This window comes from Poromitra crassiceps (genome assembly GCF_964638095.1).
Source record: "Poromitra crassiceps genome assembly, chromosome: 22".
Classification (NCBI taxonomy): domain Eukaryota; kingdom Metazoa; phylum Chordata; class Actinopteri; order Beryciformes; family Melamphaidae; genus Poromitra; species Poromitra crassiceps.
The window spans coordinates 15,239,509-15,257,645 of record NC_139647.1 but is presented as its reverse complement, the minus strand read 5'-3'; the positions used below and the strand labels follow the sequence as shown (position 1 = coordinate 15,257,645).

General features: G+C 48.7%; 1 protein-coding gene across 1 annotated transcript in view; it reads right to left on the bottom strand.

Annotated features, from left to right (window-relative positions):
• Window positions 1-3,887, bottom strand: part of cep170aa (centrosomal protein 170Aa) — a 53,125-nt gene extending 49,238 nt beyond the window's left edge. The window contains 1 exon segment of the mRNA XM_083658722.1: window positions 3,780-3,887. Coding sequence (XP_083514848.1) covers window positions 3,780-3,884 — 105 coding nt within the window. The 5' untranslated portion in view covers window positions 3,885-3,887.
• Window positions 3,888-18,137: the final 14,250 nt, after the last annotated feature.

Genomic DNA, 18,137 nt, shown 5'->3' with positions numbered 1-18,137 from the left:
CCTTTTTTTTTTTTGTAGTTGTGTTCCAGACGTTTAGCTGCATCTACGGCTGGGCTGGCTAACTGCCAGACTAGGACAGACCAGACACAAACTGTCACATAACTGAACCTGTGCACACACACAGGCAACTTGAAGCCGTTTTTAAAGAGCATTGGAGAATAATTGGAAGGTTTATACGGCATAACTGCAAAAGTGAGTGAGTTGAAGTATCAGGCACGGTAATAAACACATCTGAACTGGAAACTATGCTCACTTTTGCCCACAGAGTTTGTGATCCTGTGTGAGGGGAGGGAGAAAGAGGAAGAGGAGAAGGAGGAAGTGTTGAAGAGGGAGGGAGACAAACTTGATTCATCCACATAAACACACACACACACACACACACACACACACACACACACACTGCAGAGGAGTTGAGCTGTGAGACAGCAGATATGATGCAGAGGCAGAAGGAGCTGTAACACCCTCTCTGACTTGTTGTTGTATCTGCAGTCACTATCCAGAGATGAGAGCCAAACTCTGATTCAGGATAAATAAATAAATAAATAAATAAATAAATAAATAAATAAATAAATAAATAAATAATCCATTCTGATCACAATGGCATAGTTTGTGAACAGCTGAATTGTCAAACCATTGAATGGTGTGTAGTGTAAACTGGTGTACAAAGCCCATAACACTGATCATTTTCTCTCTCGCAATCTTTTTTTTAAGTTTAATATCCTCATCAATTGTGTGTGTGTGTGTGTGTGTGTGTGTGTGTGTGTGTGTGTGTGTGTGTGTGTGTGTGTGTGTGTGTGTGTGTGTGTGTGTGTGTGTGTGTGTGTGTGTGTGTGTGTGTGTGTGTGTGTGTGCTTATGCGGGACTACATTTTAAAGGGACAGTCGATGAAAGCAGATATTTCATAGCAAACAAGCAGCATCAAACAGCTGGTCATGTGATGAGACCATGGCTTGTTAGAACCGTCACATGGTACTTGAAACTGTCAGCAGCTAAACAGCTAAAACTGTCCACTGTAACACACACACACACACACACACACACACACACACACACACACACACACACACACACACACACACACACACAGCAAGGGGTAGACCCTGAGGTCATCAGACACATTAGAGAAAGTGTTTGTAAAGTAAAACAGACGTGTCACATCTCTTCATGCTTCAGTAGATTGTGAGCCTTCTGAAGCTCCTTACACAGAAAGCTGTGTGAGGTTTGAGTTCAGTCGCTGAAGTCATACGAAATAGCATGAACAGACTGAAAAGCTAACTGTCAAGGGTTTTCATCAAGAAGACTCGTATTGATCAAGTTTCCTTGACGTACACCCGAGCTTTAGGTGACATCAGTATGGCTGTGCAGAGAAGCTGTCATCGTCACGTCTACTTAGAGAGTTTAAGTCACAAAACACACTTAACATGATTAGAAATAAACTTGCGAGCTGAATCTCATCCTGAAGGTAAATCATTTTTTCTCTTCCTAATAAAATCCAACGTTTTTTTTTACAATAGAAAATCACATCATATTTTCAAACTACAAAGTAATAACAACACTAATATAGCAGTGTGGGTTATGTACGTATCTGTCCCAATTATGCAGCACTACATATAATACATCATAGCTGGTCGAAATCTAGGTCTGGCTTTAGACACATGGATTCATTATAGTGGTGAACTACATTTTTGATGGCGCTCTCCAATTGAAAATTCAACATAGCCTCTACTCGGACATTTCTTTCGCTCAGAATGCAGACATGCAGACAGAAGCAGCAGTCTGCTGGTCATTGCTACAGTACAGTAATGCATAGCATTTGATGTGGTCTCCACATCAGTGAACGTCCTGAATGTCCTCCAGCCAGAGAGACAGGCTATCCATAATAGAATGACTGGATATGAACTTTAGACAACTGTCACTCAGCAGGGAGCGCTGCAGCTATGCTCGTCCCTCTGGAACCCAGCAAGTCAGATAGGATCTAACTCAAGAGGCATCACATAGGATCTAACTCAAGAGGCATCAGATAGGATCTAACTCAAGAGGCATCAGATAGGATCTAACTCAAGAGGCATCAGATAGGATCTAACTCAAGAGGCATCAGATAGGATCTAACTCAAGAGGCATCAGATAGGATCTAACTCAAGAGGCATCACATAGGATCTAACTCAAGAGGCATCACATAGGATCTAACTCAAGAGGCATCAGATAGGATCTAACTCAAGAGGCATCAGATAGGATCTAACTCAAGAGGCACCATATAGGATCTAACTCAAGAGGCACCATATAGGATCTAACTCAAGAGGCATCAGATAGGATCTAACTCAAGAGGCATCAGATAGGATCTAACTCAAGAGGCATCACATAGGATCTAACTCAAGAGGCATCACATAGGATCTAACTCAAGAGGCATCAGATAGGATCTAACTCAAGAGGCATCAGATAGGATCTAACTCAAGAGGCATCACATAGGATCTAACTCAAGAGGCACCATATAGGATCTAACTCAAGAGGCATCAGATAGGATCTAACTCAAGAGGCACCATATAGGATCTAACTCAAGAGGCATCAGATAGGATCTAACTCAAGAGGCATCAGATAGGATCTAACTCAAGAGGCACCATATAGGATCTAACTCAAGAGGCATCAGATAGGATCTAACTCAAGAGGCATCACATAGGATCTAACTCAAGAGGCACCATATAGGATCTAACTCAAGAGGTATCTGCCCCACTTCCTATTAATAGCACAAGCATCACTGCTACACACGTGCATACACATTCACTTTGTGCATGTATGCACACACACACACAACACCTCAGTACACACACAAACACATACATACACAGACACACACACACACACACACATACACACACTAACACATACACACACACACAGTCACACATACACATACACACAGTCACACACACATACACACAGTCACACACACATACACAAACACACACACACACACACACACACACACACACACACACACACATATTTGTATTTATACACACACATTGTATTAGTGTAAGTGCTTGACTCAGTCAACAGTAATGGCCTGGTTATAGTGCAACATGGTACGTCTATGAAGAAGTCTTTGCTCTTTGATTCTGAGGGACTGACACCAAAACCTGATATATGTAACGGTGATGTTTTGGATCGTTGAAAGATGTTTCCCCATCAAACTCCAATATGTTGACATGACGTTTGGCCAGTTCAGAAGAACAATGCACTACTGTTAGTATCAAGCGTTGAACAAGCCATAATGAGTGGATTTGATTACAGCCACCCTTACGCAAAACAGGAGGGGAGGGGGGGGGACTCCAAATTCAAACTCTTCCTACAGTATGCCTTCGCTCCTGTGGTGTTTTCATATGCATCACCCACACAGGTAAGAACACACCTGTAATCTGTCAAAGCCATGTGTGTTCCAACTGAAGCTAACACTTCCCACAGTAGCACAAGCTAATGCTAATGCTAGCTAATGCTTCCTAGCACACGAGCAGAGATGAAATCGTTACGTTAATGAGATTACTGGGCATTGAGTCCAATTCTATCATCATCATCATCGCTAATCACGTGAGACTAATTGCGTTCATTACTTGTCTCATTGTCTGACTTGGGAAAAGCGTCATCATTACAACCAGATGATCCAGAGGAGTGTCCGGCTGTGTGCATGTGTTACACTGGTTGATGTGTGGATAATAATATGCATAATTATGTATTATTACATTTATATGAGCACACCTGTTGCCTGTGTAAGTTCTGATCCTCACCTGTAGCATGAGCTCGCAGTCGTCCCGGCCCACAAAGATCATTTCCCGGGGGAGGCGGTGGCGCGTCCCCCCGCTGTTCACCAGGAACCAAGAGGTGACACTCATCTCTGCTCCCTGCTGCTGCCTCCACTACACACCTAGTGGGCAAAAAGAGTAGTGACTACCGGTACTAATCAACTATTAAAGGAACACTCCGCTTATTTTCAACCAGCTTTGTATCATTAGAACATCAGTAGTATATCAGGAAACTGTAAACTGTTTTGAAGTCTGTCATTTAATTTGACAGTTATTGAGAGTTGATTTGAGTTAATGAGTTATTAATTTGAGTTAGTGTGGACCAGTGATGTCACTGGTCCACACTTTAACACTCAATAACTGTCAAATTAAATGACAGACTTCAAAACAGTTTACAGTTTTCTGATATACTACTGATGTTCTAATGATACAAAGCTGGTTGAAAATGGGCAGAGTGTTCCTTTAAGCACTTCAAGTAAATACTGTGTTTATGTTCATTTAGCTGCGCTGGATGCCACAGCTGGGTACATTGGTGCCATCTTCACCTGCAGCACCAACTGGAACAGGAGGAGAGAACCTGGGTCTCAGGAGTCCAATCTTTGCTCCACAGGCAATGTAGCCTATTGTGAGGCTGTCTGAGTTTCCTGGCACGACAAGTCTGACCTGGGGGGTCAGTTTAGTTGTTTCCAATATTAGAAAATAAACCACAGTATATTTATACCCACTTCTACTCCTCCTCACCTGTGGTCCAGGTAGCTCACTGCTGATAGCGCTGACAGCACCGCACAGCTAGGCCATCCTGAGAGAGGAGAAGAAGACGACACAAAGACGATTTTTAGTTTCGATCCCATTTTTCATTTTGCACTCGAGGAGGCGAAGCGAACACAAACTTAACATTTCTTCACCTCATGATATAATGAGCACAGAGAAAAGACAAGCAAGGAGGGCATGTGAGGCAAAAGACAGAAGAAAGCCAGAGAAAATGGAAAACAGAGACAGAAAGTGTAAACAGAGAAGGTAGAGAACGTAGAAGCCAAAAACTCCTCCTCGCCTCATTTTGGGTTTTTTTTTATTGCTGTGCTAGAGAGAGAATGAGTGGGAGTGGAGTCTGACTCTGTCTAAGCCTGGGAGTGAGTGAGTTGAGTGAGCGCTAGGCTAGCCAGCGAGCTACGTCCTCTCTTTCTCTCCTCCTGGCTCCGCCTCCTCCGCCTGCCCTGGATGATCATTGCCAGATGCTGGAGGAGGAAGTGATGTAGGAATGTTGGCTGGCCTCCCCCAGCAGGACGTTTATTTTCCCTCCCCGCTCTCTCTCCTCCTTCACATGGTCCAGAAAGGAGGTCAAACTCAGATACTCCAACTGTCTAACTGTCCACTTGTGTCCGGGCCTGGAGCACAACTCCAACTGTCTAACTGTTCGGGCCAGGAGCAGAACTCCAACTGTCTAACTGTCCGGGCCTGGGAGAACAGCCTGAAGCACAACTCACTGACAGGCAGGGTTGCATAGTGGGCCGACTGGCTAGATCACATTTGACATACAGTGGGTTTCAAAGTACATCTTTAAAATGGTGATTTCAGGAGGCCCTAAAATAACAGGAGCTCTGTGTGATTTGTAGAAAGTGCAGAGGGCCCATCAGAGGGAAATCAAGATGATTGAGCTAAGCTCTTACTCCCCTGACCTCTGACCTCATAAGCACTAAGTATGACCTCATAAGCACTAAGTATACCAACTCAATAATAAAGCGCACACCTCTGATGGGTGTTTGCACGACGCTGTTGAAGATGTGACTGCACCAAAAGCGAAGAGCTGTCTCAGATGCAAAAGGGATCCGCTTCTCATCCTCTGTTTCGGCTCAGAATCGTCAAAGATTTCTATAGGGTGTGCGCGACAATATCAGAGGAGAAGTTTGGGCAGTCATAAAGTTATAAATAGTTTGCTGTTTTTACCAGAGTGAACCAGTATGACTGCTCCACCGGACACACAGAAACTATGACAACCCCATGAAGTAGCAGACAAACAGATCTTGTACCTGTTGCTACAGATACTGTGTGTGTATGTGGATGCTATGGCGCAGCACAGAGCTAATTGCAGCAGGGAATAGCAGCACGCACAACTCCTGGTTTTTAAGCAGCTGAATTGGTGCAGGTTGCAGGGAGATCACAGGAACAGTGTCCTCTTTGTATGGGTGGAGGTCCTACTTTTCTACTGTATTTTCTATAGTATGTATAGTATATAGTATAGTATAGTATAGTATATAGTATAGTATGTATTTGACTTGAGTTTGAACTATGTTGGAGCCCAGAGCTCTCCATTTGTTCAATCCCTCCTTGGCTTATGACAGATCTCAGTCCTTTAGAGTCTTTTCCAGAGTTCTCTGGGTTTCGAGTAATATTTTGAGCCCTGCAATGTTTTATTATGGCCTTCTGTGTGTCTCTGCCATGTTGTTCTAGACATACGTATATATATATATATTATATTTCTATTTTATTTATCTATTTATGGTAGCCTATTTCCCTGTCTCTGTAATTGATGCTGATTGCCTTGAGAAGAAGCTAACCTGCAGAGAGGAAGCTAACCTGCAGAGAAGAAGTTAACCTGCAGAGAAGAAGCTAACCTGCAGAGAAGCTAACCTGGAGAGAAGAAGCTAACCTGCAGAGAAGAAGCTAACCTGCAGAGAAGAAGCTAACCTGCAGAGAAGAAGTTAACCTGCAGAGAAGTTAACCTGCAGAGAAGAAGTTAACCTGCAGAGAAGTTAACCTGCAGAGAAGAAGTTAACCTGCAGAGAAGAAGTTAACCTGCAGAGAAGAAGTTAACCTGCAGAGAAGTTAACCTGCAGAGAAGAAGTTAACCTGCAGAGAAGAAGTTAACCTGCAGAGAAGAAGCTAACCTGCAGAGAAGAAGTTAACCTGCAGAGAAGAAGCTAACCTGCAGAGAAGTTAACCTGCAGAGAAGAAGCTAACCTGCAGAGAAGAAGTTAACCTGCAGAGAAGAAGTTAACCTGCAGAGAAGAAGTTAACCTGCAGAGAAGAAGCTAACCTGCAGATAAGCTAACCTGCAGAGAAGAAGTTAACCTGCAGAGAAGCTAACCTGCAGAGAAGAAGTTAACCTGCAGAGAAGTTAACCTGCAGTGAAGAAGCTAACCTGCAGAGAAGAAGTTAACATGCAGAGAAGAAGCTAACCTGCAGAGAAGTTAACGTGCAGAGAACAAGTTAACCTGCAGAGAAGAAGTTAACCTGCAGAGAAGTTAACGTGCAGAGAAGAAGTTAACCTGCAGAGAAGTTAACCTGCAGAGAAGAAGTTAACCTGCAGAGAAGTTAACGTGCAGAGAAGAAGTTAACCTGCAGAAAAGAAGCTAACCTGCAGAGAAGAAGCTAACCTGCAGAGAAGCTAACCTGCAGAGAAGAAGCTAACCTGCAGTGAAGAAGCTAACCTGCAGAGAAGAAGCTAACCTGCAGAGAAGAAGCTAACCTGCAGAGAAGAAGCTAACCTGCAGAGAAGCTAACCTGCAGAGAAGAAGCTACTGTAACCTGCTGAGAAGAAGCTAACCTGCAGAGCAGAAGCTAACCTGCAGAGAAGAAGCTAACCTGCAGAGAAGAAGCTAACCTGCAGAGAAGAAGCTAACCTGCAGAGCAGTGCAACAACATCAGTGGCATCAGACTATAATGAGGCTGTGTGTGGTTTCCCCTCCCCTCTGTAAGCAAAGCATCAGAAGGCTAAATGGCTCATTAAGTGCTGCACACTCACCGCAGAATGCGAGGAGCATGCCAGCCTGTGTGGTGTGTCACCATCACAGCTGGAGGCACTGGTGGACCTCCTGAAGGAGGAAGAAACACTGTCTTACATCAGCAGTAAGACATCATATCATATGTCCCTCCTTACTGTCTCACTGTGTCTCAAACACATTTTGCAACTGCTGCTTACAACTTGCAGCGACACACCTACAGCGATGAACGTTACACACGACACGTCAGCGGTTGTTTATTAGCGTCTCCTAGTGGGCGGGAGGTCAAGTAGAGGAGATCAAAAGGAAAAGACATGAGGCACACAGACAGGCCTGCTAACCATGGACTGCTGTAGCGGGGAATGGAAATGTGGGCAAACTACAAACTGCAGTTAGCTAAACAACCACCGACATAAACGAAACAATCCTACTTTCAGAAAAGCATGAATACTAGATCAGTTTCATACTATGTTGTTCACTACAGATTGGGGCAGTTTTTTTTTTTTCTACATAATTAGAAACATAATTCTGTCCGATACATAAATTGCACAAGACCAAAATCCTCTAACATCACATCCAACATAGCATTTTGGTCTGGCTACGGTCCACGAGCAAGACAATGGCTGTATTCACATGTACGCCTGCCCACAGAGGAACCCGACGATAGAGGTTTTGGAGTTGTACCACAAATCTCCCAGCAACCACGCCTGGCGCGATCATGGACGTCCAGTGGAGAACGGCCGGGCGAATAAGATCAAAACACATTAGAACCGGGCAGGCAAGAAGAGAGCTATGGGGAAAAGAGTGTGGTGGTGTTGAGTGTAGGTCAGCTCAGTAATGTTATATGTCACACTACAGTGAACCATCTGATAAGGTCGATTTGTTTAGAAATATAGGTTATGGGCACACAGGACACTGTCTTTTCCCACGCAGACACAGCCAATCGTGCCTGTATGGACGCCCGACCAAGCCGGAGGTAACAAACACGGGGACGCGAACCTGCGACCCTGGTGTTGGGAGGCAGGGAATCTCTCTCTCTCTCTCAGAGTTTTGAACTGTCATATAAAGGTGAAAAAGCCGTTCTTAGACAGTGTTGCCAAGAGCTGAGGATTTCCACAATAGCTGCCAGATCATGTTACGTCACCTGAAAGCCTGCTGATATAGCCCGTAGCCAACAAGCTACTCTGATACCCTGAGACTGAATAGCCTTGTTAGCATGAATAAAGCTATTAGCAGGATATTCCTGTCCCACACACAGACACGCAGACAGACACACACACACACACACACACACACACACACACACACACACACACACACACACACACACAGACAGACAGACAGACAGACAGACAGACAGACAGACAGACAGACAGACAGACAGACAGACACACACACACACACACACACACACACACACACAGACAGACACACACACACACACACACACACACACACACACACACACACACACACAGAGACAGATACACAGACACAGACACAGACACACACACACACACACACACACACACACAGAGACAGATACACAGACACACACACTTAGACAGACACAGACAGGCAGACAGACAGACAGACAGACAGACAGACACACACACACTTAGACAGACAGACACACACACACACACACACACACACACACACACACACACACAGACAGACAGACAGACACACACACACATACACACACATAGACAGACAGACATGACCTCCTGACCAACTCTGTTCGTTGGCGGAGGTAAGAATGACTTCATGGTTTTGGCAGGAATTCTCCCAACCCCCGGACTTACACACACACACACACACACACACTGTGGAGTCTCGTCAGCCTACCCCCTGACAGGTGAGAGCAGGAGGACAGCCAGCCACCACAGTGACGTCAGAGCAGGGGGATCCCAACAGAAACGCTGTCTGGGACGCGTCATCACTGATAGGTACTTCCCCAATTATGTCCTGAATCAGTGGGACCGCTAGCAGCCGGGCGCTGTTAGGAACAGAGCGCCCGGCTGGAACAGATCCCCAATCAGTGGCCCTAGAAAAACAGACGCCGCTCTGAAGCTCACTGTGTGGCCGGTTTTCCTCCAGGTGGAAGCGCTCCTTGCTGTCGGGCGGTAAGTCAGATTTCCACTCCTCTCCCTAAACATTCTCGTGTCATAAAATGATGTTGCCTGACAGACCCTCTCTCCTCTCGTCCACAGGCACGTTACGGGAGCACTTAAACGAGGAACGGAGCCCTGGCTACGTGGTGGGGAGCAAACCCCCTCACTGGCCCCAGGCTAACCCAGCCTACTTTAGTTATATATATTTCATGGACATACCCCGATAAGGGAAGAGTTTTCATTTTGGTGAATAAAACAACGCTTCGGCGTTTAAAACTGTTTTATGTGTCTTGGATTGAATCAGAGTTGCCACAAGTGGTGGAGAATGCAGGCACTCTGATTCAACGCCAACCGCACGCACCATGGAGCAAGCACAGGCTCTGGTGGCCCTAATCCAAAGCCAAACTGACCTACAGCAGGCAGTACACGAACTGATAAAAAAAATAGAGAAAGACGGCTCGACTTCCCGGGCTCCAGGAGATGTCCTCACTAAGCAGACCCCCGACGATGATATCGAGGCATACATGGAGCTCTTCGAAAGAACGGCGGTGCGAGAGGGATGGCCCGCAGCCCACTGGGGAGGCATCATCGCGCCCTTCCTCACGGGCCAGGCACAGCGGGTTTGCCGGGACATGTCCATGGGAGAGGCCCGCGACTTTGTGAAGCTGCGCACCGCCATCCTCGCCAGTTACGGCTACAGCCTTCCTGCTCGCGCACAAAGGTACCATGGCTGGAGGTACACCCCGGACCAACCGCCCCGCTCCCAAGTCGCCGATTTGCTGAGGCTCACCCAGAGTTGGCTCACCTCCACCGGGGAGCCCCCGTGGATAGAACGCCTCGTAATAGACAGATGTATCCGCTCCTTGCCGCCCGACGCCCGAAAATATGCTGCCCAGGTGAGCCCCTCATCGCTGAACGCATTGGTGGCCTTGCTAGAGAACCACCAAGTCAGCGCCGACATGATGCGCCACACGCAGAACGAGCCCCTCCGAAAGCCCGCCATAGCCGACAGACCCAGCCGAGACAGCCGACGCCGGCCACCGCCGCTACAGCCCCCGACCCAGAGGGACCCTCGTGCCCAGGCCGACCGAGTGAGTCGGCAGCTGAGGAGGTGCTATGTCTGCGGACAAGAGGACCACCTCTCCTGGTCCTGCCCCGACCGGGATGTGTCGATGCCTTCCGCCGCCGGAGACGAACCACGGCCCTCCCTCCACACCGGAGGAGCCCCTAGCCAGCAGGCGACACTGCCGGTCCGGGTGGGCCGCATCGACACCCACGCCCTCCTAGACTCCGGTAGTGTGGTGACGCTCGTGCGGGCTGACCTCGTGGAGGTCCTCACTACAGAGACAATGCCGGTGACGTGCGTCCACGGGGACGTGAAGAGCTATCCGGTCAGTTATATACGGGTCCAGACCCCGAAAGGCGACGTAAAAGTAGCCGCCGGCGTGGTGCCCAACCTCCCGGTCCCGCTCCTGATAGGCACCGACTGCCCCCTATTCAGCCGGTACTGGAGTCACGGTCGTCGGCCGGAGAAGCCCCGACGAGAGAAACCGAGGGGAAAAAGGATGGCCCGGCCGCGCCTGGCCTGCCCAGCCTTCCGGCCGGGATCAGACGGACCGCAGTCCGAAACATCAGCCGCGGAAGACGGTCCAACCCGGCCAGCCGAGTCGGACACGCCTCCTCTCGACGAGGACCCTTTCGCGGAGTTTCCGCTCCCGGACGACCCTGGACCTCCGGGCCGCGGAGAGTTTGCCTCGGCCCAGTGGGCCGATCCGAATTTGGAAGCCGGCCGCCGCGCCGTCGCTGGCATCGATGGCCAGCACTGTTCCGGGGTGAGACAAAACTTTCCACAGTTTATTGTTAAACATGGGTTGTTGTATCGAGTCGCCAAAACTCCGGGGGGGGATTTAATAGAACAATTGTTAGTACCAAAAACATACGTATCCAGAGTGTTGTATTTGGCCCACACTCACCAACTGGGGGCCCACTTAGGGGTCCAAAAAACGTATGATAGAGTGCTACGCAGATTCTATTGGCCCGGCATAAAGAAAGCCATTGAACTGTTCTGTCGTTGTTGTGGCGAGTGCCAGAAAACGGCACCCCGACCAATGTACCGGAACCCACTGATTCCACTGCCAATCATCGAGGTCCCGTTCTCCAGGCTGGCCATGGATATCGTGGGGCCTCTCCCGAAGTCCAGCCGAGGACACCGATACATACTGGTAATAGTGGATTATGCTACTCGTTACCCTGAGGCAATACCTTTACGCACCGCTAATGCCAAAAATGTCGCTCGAGAACTGTTCCTGCTATTTAGCAGAGTGGGAATAGCGGAGCAGGTACTCACAGACCAAGGGTCCTGTTTTATGTCCAGAGTAATGACGGCGTTATACAAATGGCTGAAAATCACCCGTATCAGAACTTCTGTTTATCACCCCCAGACCGATGGACTTGTCGAGAGATTCAACCAAACCCTGAAAAAGATGCTAAAAAAACTGATTGACGTGGACGGAAAAGATTGGGACCAACTCCTCCCATACGTGCTGTTCGCCATACGGGAGGTGCCACAGGCCTCCACCGGATACTCACCGTTCGAACTCCTCTACGGCCGAAACCCCCGTGGCCTACTCGACCTGGCCAAGGAGGCCTGGGAAAGCCAGCCCTCCCCCCTCCGGAATGTTATCGAACATGTGGAGCGGCTCCAGGAGAGAGCCAAAAAGGTCTGGCCACTGGTACGGAGTCACATGGAGGAAGCCCAGGCAGCCCAGGCGCGCACCTATAACAGGGGAGCCAAACCCCGGCAGTTCCAGGTAGGAGAGAAGGTCCTGGTGCTGGTGCCCAGCCATGACTGCAAATTCCTGGCAAAATGGCAGGGACCATTTGAAGTAACCGAGAAGGTCGGGCCAGTGAATTACCGGGTCTGTCAGCCGGGGAGGAGGAAAGGCCACCAGATATACCACATAAACATTCTGAAGCCATGGCACGACGCCGAGAGACCCGGCCCCCTAGCCCTCCTCACCCTCGCACAACCCAGGCCACCGCAGACGATCCCCGTGGACATCGGACAGGACCTGGGGCCAGAGCAACTACAAGATCTCAAGGAACTCCTAGGAAGGAGTCATGATGTTTTCTCCGAGCTGCCAGGACGGACACACGCTATCCAACACGACATTGAGACGACGCCGGGAAAAGTGGTGCGACAGCGGCCCTACCGCATCCCCGAGGCCCGGAGAGAAGCCATCCGGGGCGAAGTGAAGAAAATGCTCGAGTTGGGCGTAATAGAAGAGTCCCACAGCCCCTGGTCCAGCCCCATTGTCATTGTGCCGAAGCCAGACGGGACGCTTCGGTTTTGCAATGATTTTAGAAAACTGAATGAAATATCCACTTTTGACGCATACCCGATGCCAAGGGTAGATGAATTAATCGAGCGGCTGGGGCCCGCTCGATTCGTGAGCACCCTGGACCTCACCAAAGGCTATTGGCAGGTACCCCTAACCAGACGGGCGAGAGCCAAAACCGCATTCGCGACCCCCGACGGCCTATTTCAATACCGCGTCCTCCCCTTTGGAGTACACGGCGCCCCGGCCACATTTCAGCGACTGATGGACAGAGTCCTCCGGCCCCATCGCGCTTATGCGGCGGCATATCTAGACGATATCGTCATACACAGCAGCAGCTGGGAGCAGCACATGACACAGCTGGAAGCGGTGCTGGGAGCCCTCCGCCGAGCCGGACTCACCGCCAACGCCAAGAAATGTAAATTGGCATGGACAGAGACAAACTACCTGGGATACACCATAGGCCGGGGGTGCGTAAAACCCCAAATAACCAAAGTGGAGAGGATACAAAATTGGCCCCAGCCCAGGACGAAAAAACAAGTAAAATCCTTCCTGGGCCTGATTGCATATTATTTAAAATTTGTAAAAAATTTTGCCACCATAGCAGCCCCGTTGTATGACTTAACGCGCCAGAAGCTGCCCCACCATGTCAAATGGACGAAGGAAACAAACGCCGCATTCTGTGCCCTAAAGGAGGCGCTCTGCCGAGAGCCGGTGCTGATAGCCCCAGACTTCGCTAAGCCATTCATCCTACACACAGACGCCTCAGGAACAGGAATAGGAGCAGTGCTGGCGCAGGTAATAGATGGGGATGAACACCCCGTTACCTTTATAAGTAGAAAATTGCTTAAACATGAGAGAAACTACTCAACCGTAGAGAAGGAATGCCTGGCGGTGAAGTGGGCCATTCACTACCTACGCTACTACCTATGGGGCAGGGTATTCACCCTCATCACGGACCACGCCCCCCTAAAATGGATGGCGACGAACAAGGATAAAAATGAGCGGGTAACGCGGTGGTTCTTGGAACTTCAGAACTATAAGTTCAAAGTGGAACACAAACCAGGAAGAGAGATACCACACGCAGACGCCATGTCACGCCGAGATGAAGCAGGGGAAAGTGAAGCTCCCCGCACTGGCAGCGAGCTTAGGGGGAGGATGTGTGGAGTCTCGTCAGCCTACCCCCTGACAGGTGAGAGCAGGAGGACAGCCAGCCACCACAGTGACGTCAGAGCAGGGGGATCCCAACAGAAACGCTGTCTGGGACGCGTCATCACTGATAGGTACTTCCCCAATTATGTCCTGAATCAGTGGGACCGCTAGCAGCCGGGCGCTGTTAGGAACAGAGCGCCCGGCTGGAACAGATCCCCAATCAGTGGCCCTAGAAAAACAGACGCCGCTCTGAAGCTCACTGTGTGGCCGGTTTTCCTCCAGGTGGAAGCGCTCCTTGCTGTCGGGCGGTAAGTCAGATTTCCACTCCTCTCCCTAAACATTCTCGTGTCATAAAATGATGTTGCCTGACAGACCCTCTCTCCTCTCGTCCACAGGCACGTTACGGGAGCACTTAAACGAGGAACGGAGCCCTGGCTACGTGGTGGGGAGCAAACCCCCTCACTGGCCCCAGGCTAACCCAGCCTACTTTAGTTATATATATTTCATGGACATACCCCGATAAGGGAAGAGTTTTCATTTTGGTGAATAAAACAACGCTTCGGCGTTTAAAACTGTTTTATGTGTCTTGGATTGAATCAGAGTTGCCACAACACACACACACACACACACACACAGACACACACACACACACACACACACACCGAGTGAAAGAGTGGGATTCTTCTAAAATGACTGGATGCTTTGTATGGAGGAGATGCATGAGAGAGACAGGAAGCAGCACGCACACAGCTTCCTGTGGTGGGCAGAGGGCGCTCATCTTTGAATCCACTGGAAGTACAGCCGCTTTACATTCATTGAGCTTCTGCTAGGAATGGTCAGACAGTCAGACAGCTACAGTCAGACACAGCCCAAAGGAATTGAATGGGCAGTTTTCACAGCAGCCATTTTGTGTCTAAAAGGCAGGGTAAACACAGGTGCCACCAAAACATTAATGAGGGCCCCGGCACTGGAACACCTGAAAGGATTGGAAGTTGGAAACCCTCATTAATGTTTTGGTGGCACCTGTGTTTACCCTGCCTTTTAGACACAAAATGGCTGCTGTGAAAAAGGCCCATTAAAACACAGCCTAAAGGTCCTTGCACACAGAGTCCGAATTGTTCGCTCCGTTTTTTTAATCCGTCATCCGGGAAAAAAACGTCACGCACAGATACCTTGCCCACTGAGTCCGATGCGTTAATTATCCAATATTCGTTGCGAAGATTCGCAACGAAAAGAAAACTACCGCGATCCTATTGATCCACAACTGGCAGTGTGTAGTGTGGCTCTCTGTCTCTCCCCCCCCCCCTCTTCCCCATACACACACACACACACACACACACACACACACACACACACACACACCGCGTCCCGCATTCCAAGCTGGTCTGCAATCACCCGGCACATTCTGTCTTTTAATTCCGAATCTCTGTATTCCTGCTTTGCCATAAAATGCTTTGTGCTGGGAGACGAACTGAATTAACTTCTCAGACGCCATTTTTCATTGTGAATAGCAACACTACGGCAGCTCTGGGTGGTCAAACACCTGTCAAAACGATTTCATGGATGCGGAAAAATGCAGAAAATCGAACCTCGTCCGAAAACTTAAATGACGGACGTAATTGTCGGACTCGGTGTGTCAATGATGATTGACACAAATGAGGTCGTATTTTTATTTTTTCCGTGCGTCAATTTCGGACGAAAAAACGGACTCTATGTGCAAGGACCTTAATGAGGAATACTATATAATTTAAGATGTACTACTCAGTACTAAATTTAAAACTTTACATTCGCTATAATAAGGTGTTCAGAAATTAAAAATAACGAATGAATTGAAGACAGTGCTGGATAATCAGAATGATGAGCTTTCTTTGACTAATCGCTCTTAACTTACAGCTTAAACGTTTGCATTCTCCATCAAAATGTTAAGACAGGCTCTCTCATTCCAACCATTCAAATGTCTTCCCTCCACTCTGAACCGGCCAATCACAGATGGCCGCCTGAAAGGGGCGGGCACAGGATGTGATGTCAGCCAAGCTCATCTGTTTCCCTGCGGGCTGCAACACATGGCTGCCACTCTCCACGTAGCACCGGTCTGGAGTGTGTGTGTGTGTGTGTGTGGTGTGTGGTGTGTGTATGTGTGTGTGTGTGTGTGTGTGTGTGTGTGTGTGTGTGTGTGTGTGTGTGTGTGTGTGTGTGTGTGTGTGTGTGTGTGTGTGTGGATGATGCAACAGCTGGGAAACGGTCCACTCTGTCTCTCTTCCCTCTCTCTCTAACCTCACTGCCATCGCGACCCCGGACAGCCGACTCACACCACATCACACACTCTGACAGCTGCTGTGTGTAGACACACACACACACACACACACACACACAAACATGCACACACACACACACGCACGCGCGCACACACATGTGCGCACGCCGCACACACACACATACACACACACACACACACACACACACACACACACACACACACAGATGGAAACACAGACACACACACACACACACATGCTAAGTAAACCCAAGCCAAGAGAGAAAGACAGAGTAAGAGATAACCAGAGAGAGAGAGAGAGAGAGAGAGAGAGACATAGAGTCATACTCTCATCACACTCATGTCCACATGGTACCATGATGCAGAGCCAGGCTGAGCACTAGTCAGGGTGTGGCCGTCTCTTTGACGTAGGCTGGTGTTGAGTAAGCTAAGTGTTCCTGCAGGAGTAACAGCACTGTGTTGAATAGGGGAAGAACTGGGCCGTTAGCATGAGCAGCTATATTAGCCACCATGACTGGACAGGACAGAGGATGTAGGAGGGTAGACAGACACGACTTTAGAGCTATGAGTCAAATCAACACAAAGCACAGCAGAAAAGCACAAGAGAACTAGTACAGCAGTATAGTTACAGGAGCCTGTTGTGTTCAATGCTGCTGTGAGGTCAGCTGGGACAGCTGGATCAAAGGAGGAAGTAACAGACAAGGGAGGGAGTCCTCTGATCGCTCTGAAACTCTTTGATAACAACACAGGGTCTCTGAGCCCCGGGGGCTGCAAAGAACACCGCGGGTAGCAGATGCAAGACGAGACAGCCAGACAACCTCTGGACAGACAGACAGACAGACAAGACAACCTCTGGACAGACAGACAGACAGACAACCTCTGGACAGACAGACAGACAACCTCTAGACAGACAGACAGACAACCTCTGGACAGACAGACAGACAACCTCTAGACAGACAGACAGACAACCTCTGGACAGACAGACAGACAACCTCTAGACAGACAGACAGACAACCTCTGGACAGACAGACAGACAACCTCTAGACAGACAGACAGACAACCTCTGGACAGACAGACAGACAACCTCTAGACAGACAGACAGACAACCTCTGGACAGACAGACAGACAGACAGACAGACAACCTCTGGACAGACAGACAGACAGACAGACAGACAACCACTGGACAGACAGACAGACAGACAGACAGACAGACAACCTCTGGACAGACAGACAGACAGACAGACAACCTCTGGACAGACAGACAGACAGACAGATAGACAGACAGACAGACAGACAGACAACCTCTGGACAGACAGGCAGACAGACAACCACTGGACGGACAGACAGACAGACAAGCAGACAGACAGACAAAGGCCTTTTCTAGTCCCCAATGACTGACTGAGTGTAGTGTAGATGTGGAGGCCTGGAGGTACAGCAGGAGGTAAACAGTGTATTGCTCCTGGATGAACCTCTCAACAGACAAAAGGAGAGAGTGATGATCTATCCTGCTGCTGCTGCACGACGTGTAACAAGTTCAAAGTCTCCACATCGTGTCAGTGAGCTGGCTCCATGTTGCTGCTATGGACACAATGTTGTTTTACAATCTGTCTTTCACATCCATCACTTTCAACCATCAAACTAAACGGCTCGACTGTGTCTTCTGAACTTGTGATGTTTCTGCTTTCATGGATTTCACATGTGACTGTGTTGTCTTGCTAAGATTACACTGTGTAATGATGTTC